The sequence below is a fragment of the Canis lupus genome, chromosome 19 (assembly GCF_011100685.1).
Source record: "Canis lupus familiaris isolate Mischka breed German Shepherd chromosome 19, alternate assembly UU_Cfam_GSD_1.0, whole genome shotgun sequence".
Taxonomy (NCBI): Eukaryota; Metazoa; Chordata; class Mammalia; order Carnivora; family Canidae; genus Canis; species Canis lupus.
In genome coordinates this window covers 8,605,912-8,623,512 of record NC_049240.1, presented here as the reverse complement: position 1 = coordinate 8,623,512, position 17,601 = coordinate 8,605,912, and the positions used below count along the sequence as shown (strand labels likewise).

General features: G+C 41.9%; 1 protein-coding gene and 1 non-coding gene across 2 annotated transcripts; one reads left to right on the top strand and one right to left on the bottom strand.

Moving 5' to 3' along the window:
- The first annotated feature begins 13,570 nt into the window (after positions 1-13,570).
- TRNAV-UAC lies at positions 13,571-13,644 on the top strand. The gene has a single exon. It is a non-coding gene; the product is annotated as a tRNA-Val (tRNA).
- A 1,097-nt stretch (positions 13,645-14,741) lies between these two features.
- Positions 14,742-16,011, bottom strand: PABPC4L (poly(A) binding protein cytoplasmic 4 like). The gene has a single exon (XM_038564629.1). The coding sequence runs from the start codon at positions 15,954-15,956 to the stop codon at positions 14,844-14,846; it is 1,113 nt and encodes a 370-aa protein (XP_038420557.1). The 5' UTR covers positions 15,957-16,011; the 3' UTR covers positions 14,742-14,843.
- Positions 16,012-17,601: the final 1,590 nt, after the last annotated feature.

Here is a 17,601-nt window from a genome sequence, read left to right as displayed (position 1 = left end):
TTTTGAGCAGTGTCAGTGGTCAGGAGCACTAGGAAAAGTCCCTTCCAGCAAGGCTCAAGGGCTGTCTTCTTCTGATATGGTTTCTGGAATACTCTAGTCACCAGTCTCCAGGCTATGACCAATAAGACCCTCTGAATTCGGTTCCAGCAGGTTTCTTCAACCGGTCAATGATATGCTTTGGCATAGGACATTAAAGACTTACAGTAGTTGGTCGTATTAGCATAACACAATAAAGGATCAGCAGAAAGTTGTATGCCAATAGACATTGGCCTACTGGTGACTACTTCTTGTGGAGTGAATTTATTTTTCCCAAAGGGGGTCTGTGACCAGTCAGGGAGGCCAGAGGCAATACCTTAGGCCAAGGGAATCCAGTAGTTTCAGCAAATTTAGAGACTTGAGTTTGACGGTCCCATTAGTTCTCTCAACCATGCCTGATGATGGAGGGTGATAGGCACAGTGATAATTCCAAGAAATTTGCAAGGTTTTTTGCTAAGACTCTTATGATTTGTCAACTAGAGTGGATACCTCAATCACTAGAGATTGTAGGAGGTATACGGAGTGGGAAACACATTTTCTAACAGTTTACTTGCCACTGTGAGGACATCAGCCTTGAGGCAGGGGAAGGCTTCAGCGCATCCAGGATGCATATGTAACAACATGTTGATAACCCATACTGGGAGGCAGTTGCATGAGGGCTAACTGTAGGTGCTCAGAGGGTCCAAAAGGAAAAGGTTTGACATCCCTAGAAACAAAAATAATTTTTTGAGGTGTATGGGCCTGACATATCAGACATTTGTGGTAAAATGTTACATTTTTAGAGTCTCCCCACCAATGTTTGTTCATAATTTGAGTCATCGTAAATGCACTACAGTGGGTGAAGGAATGTAAATTCGGAAAACTGGGTTATGCCAAGGAGCTTGGAAGAACCAAGCCATCTCTGGTTTCCAAGTTTCATTGAACTTTAACCACTGTCTTGTGTTTCTTAATGTCCCTGATTCAGAAGTAGATTGTTGCTGTGTTGCAAGGACATCAGGATGCCCAAGTCTGGCAACATGAGGTCATTTGTTTGTTTGTTGTTTGTTTGCAAAAGCAGAAAAAATTTCAACTACAATTGTCACAAATTTCATAGATTCTATTGCTGCTGCTTTTGCATGGAAGTCAGTTAGGACATTCTCCTGACACTCAGCTTTGGTCTTTTGCTTCAATTTTGATGACAGCAATTTCAGTAGATAAGAGAATAACATTAAGAAGGTCTTTTACTCATCCATTTTTGGTTAGAATCCCAGTGGGCATAAGAAAACCCCTTCATTTCTAAAACACCCACAAAATCATAGATGACTCCAAAGATACATCAATATAAACAGTTTGTCCTTCTGATAATTGGCACGTTCTGGTAAGGGTCTAGGGCTCTATCTGTTGGACTGGTTTAGCTCATGGGAGATCTCCCCTCTCAAGTAGTTCATGTTGGATAGTAACAGCATACTAGCAATTTTCCAAGTAACAAAGATATGTCTTACACATCAAGATGTGGAGTCACAAAACGGGATGTTATTACCTCATGGTCATGGGGTTGGCATTCATCAGACAAGGGTATAATGTAACAGGATTTAGAATGTTGAGACCTTAAGGATTTAGATTAAGTGGTGAAAGCAGAAGGATCTCATTGGAAGTTAGTCAGCTTGCAGAGAAATGTTGAATCAATTCAGAGTTAAGAAGACTTTTGGATAGCGTGTGGGGTTTGTAAGTAAATGTCATTTCCTAGGGTCAAATCCACTGGGGCTTCTACTAATTTTGCAGCTGGAGCTCCATAGCCTTAAGGCAGTTCAGATATGCACAGACAACAGAATCCCGTTGTAGACTACAATAGGCCATACAGCTATGTTTATTACTATATTCTTGTGTGAGCATTCCCAGGGCTTGGTTATCCCTTTCATGCACAAATAAAGTGAAAAGTTTGGAATGGTTAGGTAACCCTTGGGCGGACAGCTCTTGTAATACTTGTTTTAGTCTTATAAAGGCCTGCTTATATTTTTGTTCCAAAGGAGGAGGTTCAGGGGCTGAAATTTTAGTAAATTCATAAAGTGAAGTGAATAAAGAAAAATTAGGAACCCATGCTCTGCAATAGCTACCAAACCTAGAAATCCACAAAGCTGCTGCTTAGTTGTGGGCCTGGAAAACTCTTGAATGAGTCAAATTCTTTTTGGAGATAGCTGGAATCCTTCAGCACTTAGATTATGAACTAGGTAATAAACAGTGTCTCCAAATACTTGTAATTTCTCCTTAATTACTTTGTCTTTCAGTTAACTGTTGTAAGCAAATAAATGGGATCCTTTATGGGTCAGTAACTGAGCATAGGTTGTCTGCATATTGTAAGAGGGTTGATTTTCTTTAAATCTTGTGGAGTGCTTGAAAGAAATAGGCAGGGGTCTCAGTAAACCTTTGAGTTATGACTATCCAGATATATCGTTGATTGTTCTTAGTAAAGACAAATGGATATTGGCTGTTAGGTCCTCTTAGGTCCTCAGGGATGCTGACAAATGCTTAACAAAGTCTGTAACAGCGAACCGTTTTGAGTCTGGTGGGACTTAAAAAGCTTTTCAAATTTGGAACAATTGAGAAATAAGGGAATAATTATCTTATTAATAGATCTCAGGTCCTGAACAAGTCACGATCTCAACACATTAGGTTTTTGGCTAGGAAGATTGGCATTAGAGGGGCTACTCCAGGGGATATGAAACTGTGGGCAATTAGGTCTACTACTGGTGTGAATCCTTATATACCCTGAAGTTTTAATGGATATTGAGGTAATTTGGGAAGAGCTTTAGTTATGCCTGTATAAGTTTTTTTGTAGGTTTTGCATTTTTATTCTCCCTATATCAATATAAGAAGTAGCCAAGTTTTAGAAACCTTGATTAAATCAGGGGACTTTTGGGATACCTGGGGGGCGCAGCAGTTTAGCGCCTGCCTTTGGCCCAGGGCGCGATCCTGGAGACCGGGGATCAAATCCCACGTCGGGCTCCTGGTGCATGGAGCCTGCTTCTCCCTCTGCCTATGTCTCTGCCTCTCTCTCTCTCTCTCTCTCTGTGTGTGTGTGTGACTATCATAAATAAATAAAAATTAAAAAAAAATAAATCAGGGGACTTTTGTTGGAATTCCTACTCTTCTATCAAGGACATATTGTAAGGAACATGAAAGTTCAGGTTCAGGCTGGTCTGAAATCTCTAAGGTAAGGTCTCCATTGGAGGCAAAATGTATTAGCCCTTTTAACTTAGAAAGAAGATCTCCACCTTATTGATTGACTGGGGTTGTGTCACATAGCAAAAAAAGAGAATGTTTTTCAGTAAAAGTGGTATCAGAGTCACTTGTGCTTGTTGAGACAGAAATTCTCTTAAAATTTTACTAGATACCTTCACTATGGAAGCTTTTTCACTCTGAAGGATTTTTTTTCCTGAAGGATTTGTTGTCCTATGAGAGTGGGGTTTATTTATTTATTTATTTATTTATTTATTTATTTGTTTGTTTTTATTTTTATTTATTTATTTTTTTTTTGAGAGTGGGGTTTAAAGTAGCAAGTGTGGCTCTGACATCTACTGAAATTTAACAAGGATTCCCACTAATTTTAATTGTAGTTCTCTCTTAGCAGCTTATGAGAATTATTGGTTGAAACCTTGGAGTTCCAACAACTCTGGGAGAGACTCATTTGGGGGCCTTTCTATGGGGATAATTATGAAGGCATTCAGCTCTGTATGACCTGAAGTATTTGCATGAACCTTTGAGAACAATCTTTTTCCCAGTGTCCCAGTTGACTACAAATCAGACATCAATCTGTGGGCCAGTGTTTTGATGATGGATCCCTAGAGGGTGCAATGTGAGAGGACCCATGTTAACTAAAGTCTCTGGCCTTGGACCTGTTGTAGTTGTAAGGCCAATAGTTTCATGGACTTGTGTTTATGATATTGTTTCAAAGTCCTTTCAAAGTGTTCAACTATGGCCATAAGTTCAGTCAGACTGGTGGTCCCCATCCCATTCTCAGCCTTTTTATAAACCCACTAATTTCAGGAGATAATCCATTTAGTGCACTGGTTCAGGTGAGATCACCTTCCTTTTGGGAATGAAAAGGGGTCTATTAGGTGGATTACCTCACTAGTGCTGAGTAGGTAATTCCAGGTCAACTGGTTAAAGGCTCCAATCCTGGAAGACGGTGAAATTCCAATTAGGTTAGGTATTAAGTCTTGGTTTGCTGATGCAGAGCTTAGAACTAGTGACTCCATTTTGGGTCTATGTCTCTTTTTAAGAGCACTAAATCCAAAGCAAGCAAAAAAAGGAAGGAAATAGGAAAGATTAAAACAGAAATAAATGAAACACAATGAAAAGAGAAAAAAATAGAAAAGTAATGGAGAAAGCTAATGAAACCAAAAGTTGATTACTCGGAGATAAACAAAATTTATAAAGAGAAAGAGAATAGGGAGGTCTGGGTGACTCAGAGGTTGAGCATCTGCCTTTGGCTCACGGCGTGATCCTGGAGTCTGGGATCGAGTCCCATATAGGGCCCCTTGCCGGGAGCCTGTTTCTCCCTCTGCCTGTGTCTCTGCCTCTCTCTCTATGTCTCTATGAATAAATAAATAAAATCCTTTAAAAAAGAGAAAGAGAATATATCTTGGCTATGAATATACCCAAGAGTATTGAAATTACATATTCACAAAAAAGTTTTCACACTAATATCGCAATAATCTTATTCACAATAGCCAGGTAGTAGAAACCACACAAGTGTTTAACAAGTGATGAGTGGATAAACAATGTGGGATATTCCTCCATAAAAAGGAATTGAGTAGTGATGCATGGTTGCAACGTGGATGGAACTTTAAAATATTGGGCTAGGTGAAAGAAGCCAGGGACAAAAGGTCACATATGATATCATTTATATGAAATGTTCAGAACAGCAAATCCTTATCAACACAAATTAGATTATAGTTGCCAAGTGCTGGGCATGGGGAGGAGAGAGTGGGGAATAGGACTGCTAATGGATACATGCAGTTTCTTTTTGAATGATGAAAAGGTTTTGGAGTTGGATGATGGTGATGTTGCACAACTTTGTGAGTACACTAAAAAACACCGAATTGCACATTTGAAAATTGTTCATGAATTATAGCTCAAAAAAAAAAAAGACATCTAGGATAATTTTTATGGAAGCAACCCAAATGTTCATTCATGATAAAAGGATAAATAATTTGCAGTATAGTCATAAGACAGAATAGTATATGACAGTAACTATGAACCCATTACTAGTACGCTAAGTAGTATGTGTGAATCTTACTAAAGTCTCTTGAGTAAAAGTGACACAAGAGGCTGCATATTCAATAAATCAATTGGAGTACAATTCAAGGTAACTAAAATTAATCCTTAGAGTTTAACAACAAGATAGAAATTACATAGAATAAGTGTGATAGAAAGTGATTAGAAGGGGGTTAGAGGGTGTAGGTAAAGTTCTGTTTCTTTCTTGGCTTGAGTGGTAATTACACAAATATACTTATTTCTGAATTATTCATCAAGTTATATGCCTAGACTTTCTACAGTTTTCTCTGTACACATTATATTTTAATACAAATTTAAAATATTAAAAAACTAAATAAATATCCCTCACCCATATGCAGATTTTCCCCAGAGTTTTGCCCCCATACTTTCTAAGGAATATGTTGCTGCTATGTGTGTACTTCCTAAGCCAAACACAGCAAATTTGCTAAGATGTGATGACTTGCTGCTGAGTGTCATTTCTCTACCCTGTACTCCACCTTCTTCAGAACTTACAACCTGCTTTACTTTTTGGCAGCACAATTTCCATCTCATGTTCCTTCTAGACTTAAGATCAGATTTCCGACAAAGAAACATATCTACTCTATATCCTAAATCATGAAAAAGCATAGGTCGGGAGGACAATGAACTTTTGTTTAAAAAAATAATAAAATATTTAAAAATAACATTCTAAATGTTTGAAGGTGAGCTTCTTTGACCTTTTCAAAGGACTTGCTTTTTTCTCCTTGCAACACTATGCCATGTGGTGTAATTTCAAAAAAGGTAATGCTGTGCATAAGGAGCCTTCCTTGACCCTTGTGACGAAAAATAAAAAGAAAACTATTTCCATTTTGAAAAGATCTCTTATTTACTTTGATCTGGCAAGAGATCCCCCCTCATCATTTTTTTTTTTCATAAGCAAGTTGGAAGGCTCCTTTTACCCCTTGCAATAGACAACACACTATCTGATAAAAAGTTAAAGCTCTGAATGAGGAAGGGATTAACTTGATACTTGGTACTTGAAATAAAACCAGTTTATTTCCAGCATGTCGACTAAGGGAAATAGTAGCATAAGAAAAGGATTAAAAAATACACAGAGACCAAAGAATGTAAGGTCTCCTCAGCCATGGTAAAGGTTTATACCTGACTTTAAGAGTAATGGAAGACCATGACAAGTTCTTAAGCAGAATGACACGATCAAATTTGCATTTGACAGTTTCATTTTGGTCAAAAAAAAATAAATATTAAAATCAAATAAGATGGGACACCTGGGTGGCTCCGGGGTTGAGTGTCTGCCTTCGGCTCAGGCCATGATCCTGAGATCCAGGGGTCAAGTCCCACATGGGGCTCCCTGCGAGGAGCCTGCTTCTCCCTCTGCCTATGTCTCGGCCTCTCTCTGTTTCTCATGAAGAAATAAGTAAAATCTTTTTAAAAATTAAAAAAATAAAATAAGATTACCACGTAACTTCAGTGCCAATTTTTTTTTTTTAATCAATTGTAATCTCGGCAATATAAATGTCATTTGTAGGGGCACTTGGGTGGCTCAGTGGTTGAGTGTCTATCTTTGGCTCGGGTCTTGATCCCAGTGTCCTGGGATCGAGTCCCGCTCAGGCTCCCCAGAGGGAGCCTGCTTCTCCTGCCTATGTCTCTGCCTCTGTGTGTCTCTCATGAATAAATAAATAAATAAAATCATAAATAAAATCATAAATAAATAAATAAATGTCATTTGTATAAATACTCTGTGTAAAATATTAGTGAACAGAGTGGTGAATAATACTAGATTATCATTTCTAACACCTCCCGTGGTATTTCGGTAAAATAATGATGTGTCAAAATAGGCTAGTTATAATTCTAATATTTGGTTTACATTCAAATTGAGGTACTTCTTTGATTAACAAAGATTTTCTGGAATTACTATTATAAGGCCTTACTTTAATTTCAAGGAACTAGGAATGGCAATATGTCAAAACCATGGTGTGTTGGTATGCCACTGGCATATGTACAAAGATAAAATGTAAATCAAAATTGTGATTCACTGTAGACTGTCAGATGTGGTTTACTGAGATAAGAGAATCCCAATGGAAATACCAAATTAAATACACACACACATACACACACACACCCACCACAATGAATCACGACCAATATTCACTCTGTGTGAAAAATAAATATGTAAATAAATAAAATAAAATAAAATAAAATTATAATAACATCCACAATTTCAGTGACATTGCCTTTGGAACTCAAATGTGCTGTTAATATTTGGCAGAACTTCAAGCAGAGATCGTATTTTTAATATCCAAGTGATGTAAATATAAATGGGTTAACAAAATCTGATGCAATGCCATTGTGCAAACTGCCAATATCTCTCATAAGCTGAGCATTTTCTTTACTATGGCAAAGAAGGCCGCTAATAGAATTATTTTTCTTCTTTTCCTTGATGGATTCAATGGTTTCATTCAGGGAACTTCAATAGAGTTAAGACCATTCTATGAACACTAAGATAAGACATGGCCACGAGACAAAACCAACACAAAGCTATAAATATTTCCTCTGAGCATACCTGCAGAATAATCTGACCTTAGATTCAAATCTAAATATAATTGTAACTCAGAATTTAGTACGTCTGTATTTTTTTTTAATACAGAGTGCATGGGTAAAATGTGTGAGGATCATACCACATTGTGTAAACAGAATTAAAGCTTGAAAAGCTTTAGGGATGCCTGGGTGGCTCAGTGGCTGAGCTTCTGCCTTTGGCTTAGGGTGTGATCCTGGGGTCCTGGGATCGAGTCCCGCATCAGGCTCTCCAATAGGGAGCCTGCTTTTCCCTCTGCCTGTGTCTCTGCCTCTTTCTCTAATGGATAAGTAAATAAAATCTTAAAAAATAAAAAAGAGAAAAGCTTTACCTAAGTCCAATTTTGTTAATTCCTATAATTTAAGTGTACTAATGGGTCTAATAACAAATAGTTTTGTAAAGAAAATTAGCACCTATGAATTTATCTTTGTGGTTAAATTACTTCTATATATCGGAACCATTTTATAAGCATATAACATTTTAGATGTGTCTCAAGATTTATTCATCACACTGTCAGTAGGAACTTTCCTTTAAAATTCTTTATATAGAATATCACAATAGTTGGTGATTTAGGAATATGTCAGAGATATTGTGGGTTTGGCTCCAGACCATTGCAATAAAGCGGATGTCACATTAAAGTGAGTCAAATGATTTTTGTTTTGTTTTGTCTTCCAGGGCATGTAAAAGTTATGTCTATTATATACTGCAGTCTATTAAGTGTGCAATAGCATCATATCTAAATGCAATATACATACCTTAATTTAAAAATAACTTTATTGTTGGGGTGGTTCAGCGGTTTAGCGCCGCCTTCAGCCCAGGGTGTGATCCTGGAGACCCGGGATTGAGTCCCATGTCAGGTTCCGTGCACAGAGCCTGCTTCTCCCTCTGCCTGTGTCTCTGCCTCTCTCTCTCTCTCTTTCTCTCTCTCTGTTTCTCATGAATAAATAAAATAAAAAAATCTTTAAAAAAATACTTTATTGTTAAAAATGCTAGCCATCAATGGTGCTCTTAGCAAGTCATAAACAGTGACCACAGATCACTGTTAACAAATCTAATAGTAATGAAAAAGGTTGAAATATTGCAAGAATTACCAAAATAAGACAAAGAGATACCAAGTGAGCAGATCCTGTTGGGAAAAATGGTGCCAGTAGACTTGCTTAATGCAGGTTTGTTATGAACTTTGAATTTGTAAAAAACACAGTATCTGTGAAGCACAATAAAATGAGGTATGCCTGTATAACAGTAAAAGAAGAGTCTCTTCCCTCTGGTGCTATGATTCTAAAATGTTAACATGCATGAAAACATATTTGGCTTTGACTATACCTTATGTTAAAACTCAAGAAACCAATACCTATTAAATGTAGATTTATTTTCAAATATTACTGTAAGAAACCATTTGTAATCTGTTGACAATTATTTTTTGCTGGAAACCCATTTGGGTGACTAAATTGAATCTAACCTTTGCAGTTAAATTTTTCAGCAGTTGCTTAATTTAGACCTAACAGAGTATGATTGTACAAAAACACAAGTCCCATTACCAAACAAAAATGAATTCAATCTTATACAAAAGATATTGCATAATTTGATCCTTAGGATTGTACAATTTGAGGTAGAAAAAAAATCACCTTTTTTGACTTATGTGAAAACTAGTTGTAGGGAGAAAATGGAATTTTAAGAACTGTTTGTAAACAAAACTTTAAAGAAGAAAGAAAATAGCAAATAAATAATGAAATTTACAATTAGATGTAAATAATAAAAAATATCCAGTGTTTAGTGGATGTATATTCCTAAACTTATTTCTACTCTTTGACCTTCCTAAGTGCATTCTGCACAGAACTTAGAAAGTTGATTATCTGTCACTAGAATTGAAGAGACTGCAAAGTGGTACAGAAGTCTTACTAGACTATGCCTGAAGATATTTAAACTCTGAATATTTTGTTAGGTAAAATTTCCTTTTCTAGTATGAATTGGAATTTTCTGCTAGCCAAAGATATCATGAGGATATTTAATTTGTTCTACTCTTTAAAATGTAGATTAAGAAAATCTTTTTTATCTGCTGTTTCATGTATTTTTAAAAATTACATTAGGAGGCATATTTTCCAAATACAAGTCATCTAATTCTAAATACTCAACATGTAAGATGAATTTTACTTTAACAATTAAATGCAGAAGTGTTTTAAAAATAGTCAATTATTCCTGATCAAAATTTGATCTGTGTTTGTGCCTCTTTTTAAACATGGTCCCATAATTACGAGTAGCTGTAAAAGAAATATTAGTTTATACGGAAGTCGGTGTCTTGCGACATGAAACACAAGTATCTTCATTTAAAAATTCAAGTTGTTTTCAGCTTACTCCTAAGACAAACCGATCTTTAGAAAATCAGAAATACTCAAAAATTAAATAAAAAGATCATTTTTAGACCCGCTTTTACCATCGAAAGATTAAACCTTATTTGATCTTTTCGCAATGGATTTATAAAAAATACTAAGAACAGGACATTACCAATTCTAAACCACTTTAAAACATTTATTTTTACTGACTACAGATTTTCACTTACAAACTTAAAAATATTTAGAAATTTGAAAATTTTAAGTAATGTTAGAAAGGCACATTTATTGAACTGGCTGTGCACGCCAGCAGGCCTCTACAACAAACTTGGCAATGCGTGTGGGTAGAGGAAGGCAAGAATAGAAGCAGTGGCTCAAGGCACCTTTGTAAATTAGCTCTTACTGGAATGCTTATCAGAAAAGTAAAGATTCTTCTTATTTATCAAGGCACTTGGGCATAATGATTAAATTTTCTTCAAAGGGTGAACTTGTACTGCCAACTAGGATGACTTGATATTATCACACACACACAAAATTGAGAATGAGCAAAATTCAAATAAAATAATCAAGAAAATCCACAGGATTATATATTTTTGCAAACTGACTTTGTCATTTCTTATGGTAAATATTAAAAATAAGCTATTTCCACTAAAAAGGTAGAATACAGTGTCATGAAGCTACAGCTACAATTCATCTAGACATCTGATATTATGTCCTATTATTCCCTTGTGTACACAGCAGAGAACTCAGCTCCCTGATATTATCTTAATCATCCATTTACGAGCATTATGAAAAATTGTTCAAATATTTGGACACTTTGATAGACTGGATTATCCAGAAAGAGATGTCAAGGCTTGACACACCTACTACACTTCCCAGGCCTGTCGTTCTCCTTAAAAACTCTCTGTTTTAGAGGTATAAACTTTTTTTTTTTTTTTTTGAGGTATAAACTTCTTAACACAGTGATTCCGAGGCCCAATGAATTAGAGTTGGCATATGAGTTTCACACAGATTCTTATAGTAGGTAGGTATTTACCAAACATATTAATGAAACTTGAAAAGTAAGATACTTTTAAGGAGATTTACTATAGGCTGTGGGCAACATACTTCAAAGACAAAAGTCTTGTTAGAAATTATTCAGAATATAAAGCTCTAAATGTAACTGAAGATAATACAGATTAATTGCATGTGTGTATATTTGAGTTCTCAAAGTGTTTTGAGTCATAACATTAAATCCACCTAAGTAAAAGACTGGAAATTCTGAGTTTAAAGACTGAACTTTGGAATGACCCTCAAAACTATAAACAAAGTGAGAATATGGGAGAAAAAAGTGTAAGATTTTGTTCAATGTAACAAATCTATACAAATGAAAAACAACCCAAAAGGAAAACAGACTGAGATCATGAAACATTCAGTTCACAAATATGAAAACACAGATGGCCAACAAATACAAGAAATGCTGTTTAACTTTTGTAGTAATAATAATAAAAAAAAAAGTTACCGTGAAATATTTTGCTTTACATTATCATTCTGAATTGGCTAACAGCTTAAACAAAATTTCTTATTCTTGAAGTATATGGAAATGGGCAGTCCTCCATACTGGTAATGGAAATGGAAATGGCACCAGGTTTTCTGGAGAGCACTCGGGCAAAATTTATCAAAATTATTTTAAAAATCTCTGCCCTTCTAAACATTAATTCCAATGAATTACAGATTTTCTTCAGAAAGTAACTGGATATATCAGCATATATAAGTTTGCTAGGATGTTTATCTCCAAGTTGTTTATGACAGAAGAAAACAAGAGGGGGTTAGGAAACAATCTACAACTTTTATGTGTATCAAGAGGAAATGCATTATAGTACAAACAGTGAAAGAATAAGACTCATTAAAATGATAATGCAAATAATTATTTGTGGATATGGAAGTGGACTATGGCATATTGTAAAATTTAAAGAGTAATCTGTAATAAGGTTACAAGGATTCCATTTTTGTTAAATTACTATGTGTATATGTCTAAAAAAATTGAGGGGATATGCAACACTTTTAAACAGACGATTTGTCTAAATAATAGAATTATATGTTGCTGTAAGTTTTTGATCCGTAATTTTTTCATTGTCTCAAAGAGACTTCTAACTTAGAAAATGTGCTATGAATAAACCTGTAGTTCATACAAAAATAAATAGAAGCAGATTTTCTCATTCTTTCATAGCTAAAGTATTGCCAAAGAAAATATTTTAATATAGCTTTTGTACTGGTAATATACGAAACAGAAGATTTGAATATATGGTTACAGGAAACCTCTAAGCAGAGTAAAAGAAAAAAATAAAATAAAACAGCAACAACAACAACAACCACAAAGCTATTTTCCAGACACCTTTGGTAAAACAGAATTTTAAAAGTAATTATTTAAATGTAAATAAATAATTCTTGTCTCCGTTTCCAAGGTGGATTTCAAATAGCACACAGTAAAAATCAAAATAAAAACACCCTCTTTTTTAAAAAGTATAAAACAAAGATGAATAATAGAGATTAAGGAGAAGAGAGAAAGAGAGATCTGAAAATGGGATTAAAAGTTATTCTAGAAAACAGGCAAATTGATGTAATTTCAATTTATCAGAAAATCAATTTAGCGAGCTTCTGATAAATCGAGGCCAAAACTTAATGGGTTATGTAAATCTCATGCTCTAATAAAAAGAGACATGAGTCCATAAAAAAAAATAAAGAAACATACTCTTCTGAACCCTGAGATAATATCATTACATCGAACATAAAATAGAGATCGAAAAAGAATTGTTGAACTGAATTTCTATATTCTCTATATTTGACTTTTATAATACTGGTGTCTGGAAGAAACGTAAGGCATTAATACTAACCTGTATCGATGTGAAGAGAATTAAGACCAGGCCAACTTTTTGTCACCTTAATTGATACAAATTTATGACTTAAGGAATGTAGAAGTTCAGGTTTTACTATTCGAGCCCCAATGTTGATAACTAGCAAGCACATAGATGACAGCCTGCCAATGGAAAGAATAGCAAAATATCCTAGAAGTCAAGTTTGTAGGAAACCTTAAAAACCTCCACCATTAATTTCAGCCATCAGAAGGACAATCATGCCAGGATATAAATTCAAAAGGCATTCAACTCTTTCCTAGTACTTTAAACATTAATTCAAAATATAACTAGGTATTGAATTTATACTAGCAAATCTTAAACCTTTGGTTTCTTTAAAAAGCTCCGACGAGAACCTAGAAAATATCTATTTGGAAAAATAAATTACTTTGCAATCCTTCGGCCTAAGAACTGGTTTTTAGCATGTTTTCACAGAAGAAACTAAAGCTAGCAATAGTATTCAAATATGAAAGAAGATAGGGGCTTGCGGTTCCACAGTGCAGTGGTTATCACGTCTGCTTTACACGCAGAAGCTCCTGGGTTCGATTCCCCAGTGGAACCAGATGCAGCTGCACTTCTTAAAAAAAAAAAAAAAAATAAGACATAAACTTTAACAACTATCTCCTTTCCGATGGTTCAAAACGTAATAAAAATATATCTAATTATGCTTATTGCTACGCATCCTAAATCAAAATCAGAGAGACAATATTGTAATTGGAAGGGGTGCCTCTGTCAAATGAATCCAGCTTGCAAGATTCATATTTTTTCCCCCCACACGAGAAAAATAGCTTTGTCTACAAAAACTCTTATCGCAAAGTCTACTGGCATGAGCAGCCCTCGGCTGGGATTTGCGGTCCTCTGTGGGGTAAATGGGGCAGAGAGCAGGAGCCACTGCAGGCCTGCGGCTGCAAGCCCCTTCGGCTGCAAGGCCCTGCGGCTGCAAAGCCCTGCGGCTACAAGCCCTGCAGCTACAAGCCCCTTCGACTGCAAGCCCTGCGGCTGCAAGCGCGTTTGTAAGCCCTTTGGCTACAAGGCCCTTTGGCTGCAAGGCCTTTGGCTGCAAGGCCCTTTGGCTGCAAGGCCCTTTGGCTGCAAGCCCTTTGGCTGCAAGGCCTTTGACTGCAAGGTCCTGTGGCTGCAAGGCCCTTTGGCTGCAAGCCCTTTGGCTGCAAGGCCCTTTGGCTGCAAGGCCTTTGGCTGCAAGCCCATTCAGCTGCAAGCCCTGCAGCTGCAAGGCCCTGCGGCTGCAAGGCCTTGTGGCTGCAAGCCTCTGTGGCTGCAAGGCCCTTTGGCTGCAAGCCCTTTGGCTGCAAGGCCCTTTGGCTGCAAGGCCTTTGACTGCAAGGCCCTGCGGCTGCAAGCCCTTTGGCTGCAAGGCCCTTTGGCTGCAAGGTCCTGCGGCTGCAAGGCCTTTGGCTGCAAGCCCATTCAGCTGCAAGCCCTGCGGCTGCAAGCCCTTTGGCTGCAAGCCCTTTGGCTGCAAGGCTTTTGGCTGCGAGGTCCTGCGGCTGCAAGGCCTTTGGCTGCAAGGCCCTTTGGCTGCAAGGCCTTTGACTGCAAGGCCCTGCGGCTGCAAGGCCCTGCGGCTGCAAGCCCTGCGGCTGCAAGGCCCCGCGGCTGCAAGGCCCCGCGGCTGCAAGGCCCCGCGGCTGCAGGCACCTGCGGCTGCAAGGCCCCGCGGCTGCAAGCCCTTTGGCTGCAAGGCCCCGCGGCTGCAAGCCCTGCGTCTGCAAGCGCGGCGGCTGCGCCCGTCCCGCCCTCCTAGGGCCTCTGGGCCAGGGCGATGGACAGCGGCTTGGAGCCCAGCACGCGGCCGTTCATCTCGGCCAAGGCCCTGGCGGCCTCGTCGGCAGAGGAGAAGCAGATGAGGCCAAAGCCTTTGCTCCGCCCTTCCTCCCGCATGATCTTGACCCTGCTGACGGCTCCGAAGCCAGAAAACTCCCTGCGCAGCCTGTCCTCGTCGACGGCGTCGTCCAGGTTCTTGACGTAGAGCTTGGCGCCCTGGGCCCTGCGGAGCCCGTCCTGCTGCCGCTGCTCGAAGGCCCGCCTGAGCTCCGCCTGCCGCTCCGCCTTCCTCTGCGCGCGGCCCACGAACAGCGGCTGCCCGTCCACCTGCCTGCCGTTCAGGGCCTCCACCGCCCGCCGGGCCGCCTCGTGGCTCTCGAAGCTCACGAAGCCGAAGCCGCGGGACCTGCCGCTGGCGTCGGTCATCACCTTGACGCTCAGGGTCTTGCCGTACTCGCTGAACACGGCCCTGAGCCTGGCGTCGTCCATGCGGCCGCCGAAGTTCTTGATGTACAGGTTGGTGAACTCGCCGGCGCGGCTGCGCAGCTCGGCCTCGCGGGCCTGGCGGCTCTGGAAGCGGCCCACGAAGAGCCTGCAGCCGCGGAGCTGCGCCCCGTTCATGTGCTCGATGGCGCGGTCGGCGGCGCTCTGCTCCTGGAAGTGCACGAACGCGTAGCCGCGGGAGCCGCGCTCGTCGCTCACCACCTTGGACGACAGGATCTTCCCGAAGGCCGAGAAGCGCTCGAAGAGGGCCTTGTCGTCCACGGACCGGTCCAGGTTCTTGATGAACACGTTCCCGACGCCCGACTTCCGCAGGTGCGCGTCGCGCTGGGACCACATGAGGCGGAGCGGCCGGCCCCGCAGCACGTCGAAGTTCATGGTGTCCAGGGCCCGCTGCGCGTCCGCCAGCCGCAGGAAGTTCACGTAGGCGTAGCCCAGCGAGCGGCGGGTCAGCAGGTCCCTGCAGATGCGGATGGACAGCACCGGCCCCGCGGCGCTGAACTTCCGGAACAGCGCGTCCTCGGTGACCTCGGCGTCGAGATCCCCCACGTACAGGGACGCCTGGCGGTACTTGGCGGCCACGTTCATCGCTCGGCTCCTCCCCGCGGCCCCGGGGCGACTCCGGCGCCTCCTCCCGCCGCGCCCCGCTGCGGTGCTGGCCGAGCCCCCCGCGCGCGCGCGGAGCCTGCCCGCGAGGCCCGGGGATGGGGGGTGCAAGGGGGCGGCTCCTGCAGGGGAGGGCAACGGTCTCAGCTGGGGAGCGCAGGAAAGAGAAAGGAAAGAAACAAAAAGCAAGCTCCCCGCCTCCCGCGAGCAACCAATTCCGCCTCAGAAGGCCACTGAATTTTGCAGTCTGCAAGACAGGCTCCGGGGCGGGGGCGAGGGCGAGGGCGAGGGTTGGGGTGGGCGTGGGGGGTGCAAGGCGTTGCTTTTGCAAGGGGCGGCCCGGCCCTCCGCAGTCGGAGGCTTCCCTACACGCACGCGGGTGGCTGGTTTCTGCATAAAAGCAGGCCTCTCCCGGGCTTGCTGCAAAGTTACGGGCGCCGCGGGGAACAACTCCACAAGTGGCGTTGCCGGCGGCTGCTCGGGGCGCGCGGGGCGCGGGCCGGACCCGGACCCGAACCCGCCCGGGCCGGGGTGTGCGAGCGCGCGGGGGCGGCGGCCTGCAGGGCCGGGGCCGGGGCTGGGGCCGGGGCTGGGGGCTCACCCGGGGCTGCGGCCGGCGGGGGACCCGGAACTCGCGCGCTCAACTTCCCGCTGCCAAGCGGGATGTTTGTCTTTTTAATATTTTTTTGGAGAGTGCGTGCCCTCCGCCCGCCCGGCCCGCGCACCCCCTCCCCGCGCACCCCCCCGCCCCCCGCCCCCGACAGCTGCGCGGCCGAGCGGAGCGGGGGGCGGCGACCTGGGTGGAGAGAGGCTGGCGCTGGGAGTGGCCCCGGGAGCCCCCGCCCGCAGGCCCGGCCGGCCGCCTGCGGGATCCCGGGCCTGCCCTCCGCGCCGGGGTCCTCCGAGGGCGCCGCTGCCCCGGGGTCGAGGCCCGACGTCCCGGCCCCCGCGCCGCGCTGCCAACTTGCTGCCGCGCGGCCCTTACCAAACCCGAGGCACACTTCTTTATTTCTATTATTATTCTCCCCCCTCCCCCCCCCCCCCCCCCCCCCCCCAGGGCCGGCTTTGCAAGAACGTGCATCTCAAGAAATCCGCGAACGTGCCCTTTGCAAAGGGAGCTTCTCCCTGAGTCTCTTAGGAACGCGTCGGGTTCCCTCTTAGAGACCCACGGCCGCCTCTGGGAGTCCGGGACCCTCGCGGCCCTGCTCAAGGGATCCCCAGGCCCCACGTAGGGCCCTTCAGAAATGGGTTTGCTCCACATCTACCGAATGTGTTGAACGTGGTATTTACTTAGCCTGAGGCTGGTTTTCGTGCCCAGAGACATGGAGAGAGAGTGCCCCTCACCTCCGAGACTAGCCTAAGGATTAACTGGATTGACAGGTTTGGAAAGGTCCAACCCAGTTCCTGACAGTCAGAGGTTTTTTTTTGTTTTTTGTTTTTGTTTTGTTTTGTTTTGTTTTGTTTTGTTTGGCAATAATGACCTTATCTCCACTAGCGTTTAAGAGATTGCTTAAGATTCTCGTAAGACTTTAAAATGTGGTGGATCAGTTTATAGAACGCTGATTTAGTGCTTTTCAGACTTCCATGGACATAGGAATCCTGCACCTGGGGGATCCGGTCTGAAAGC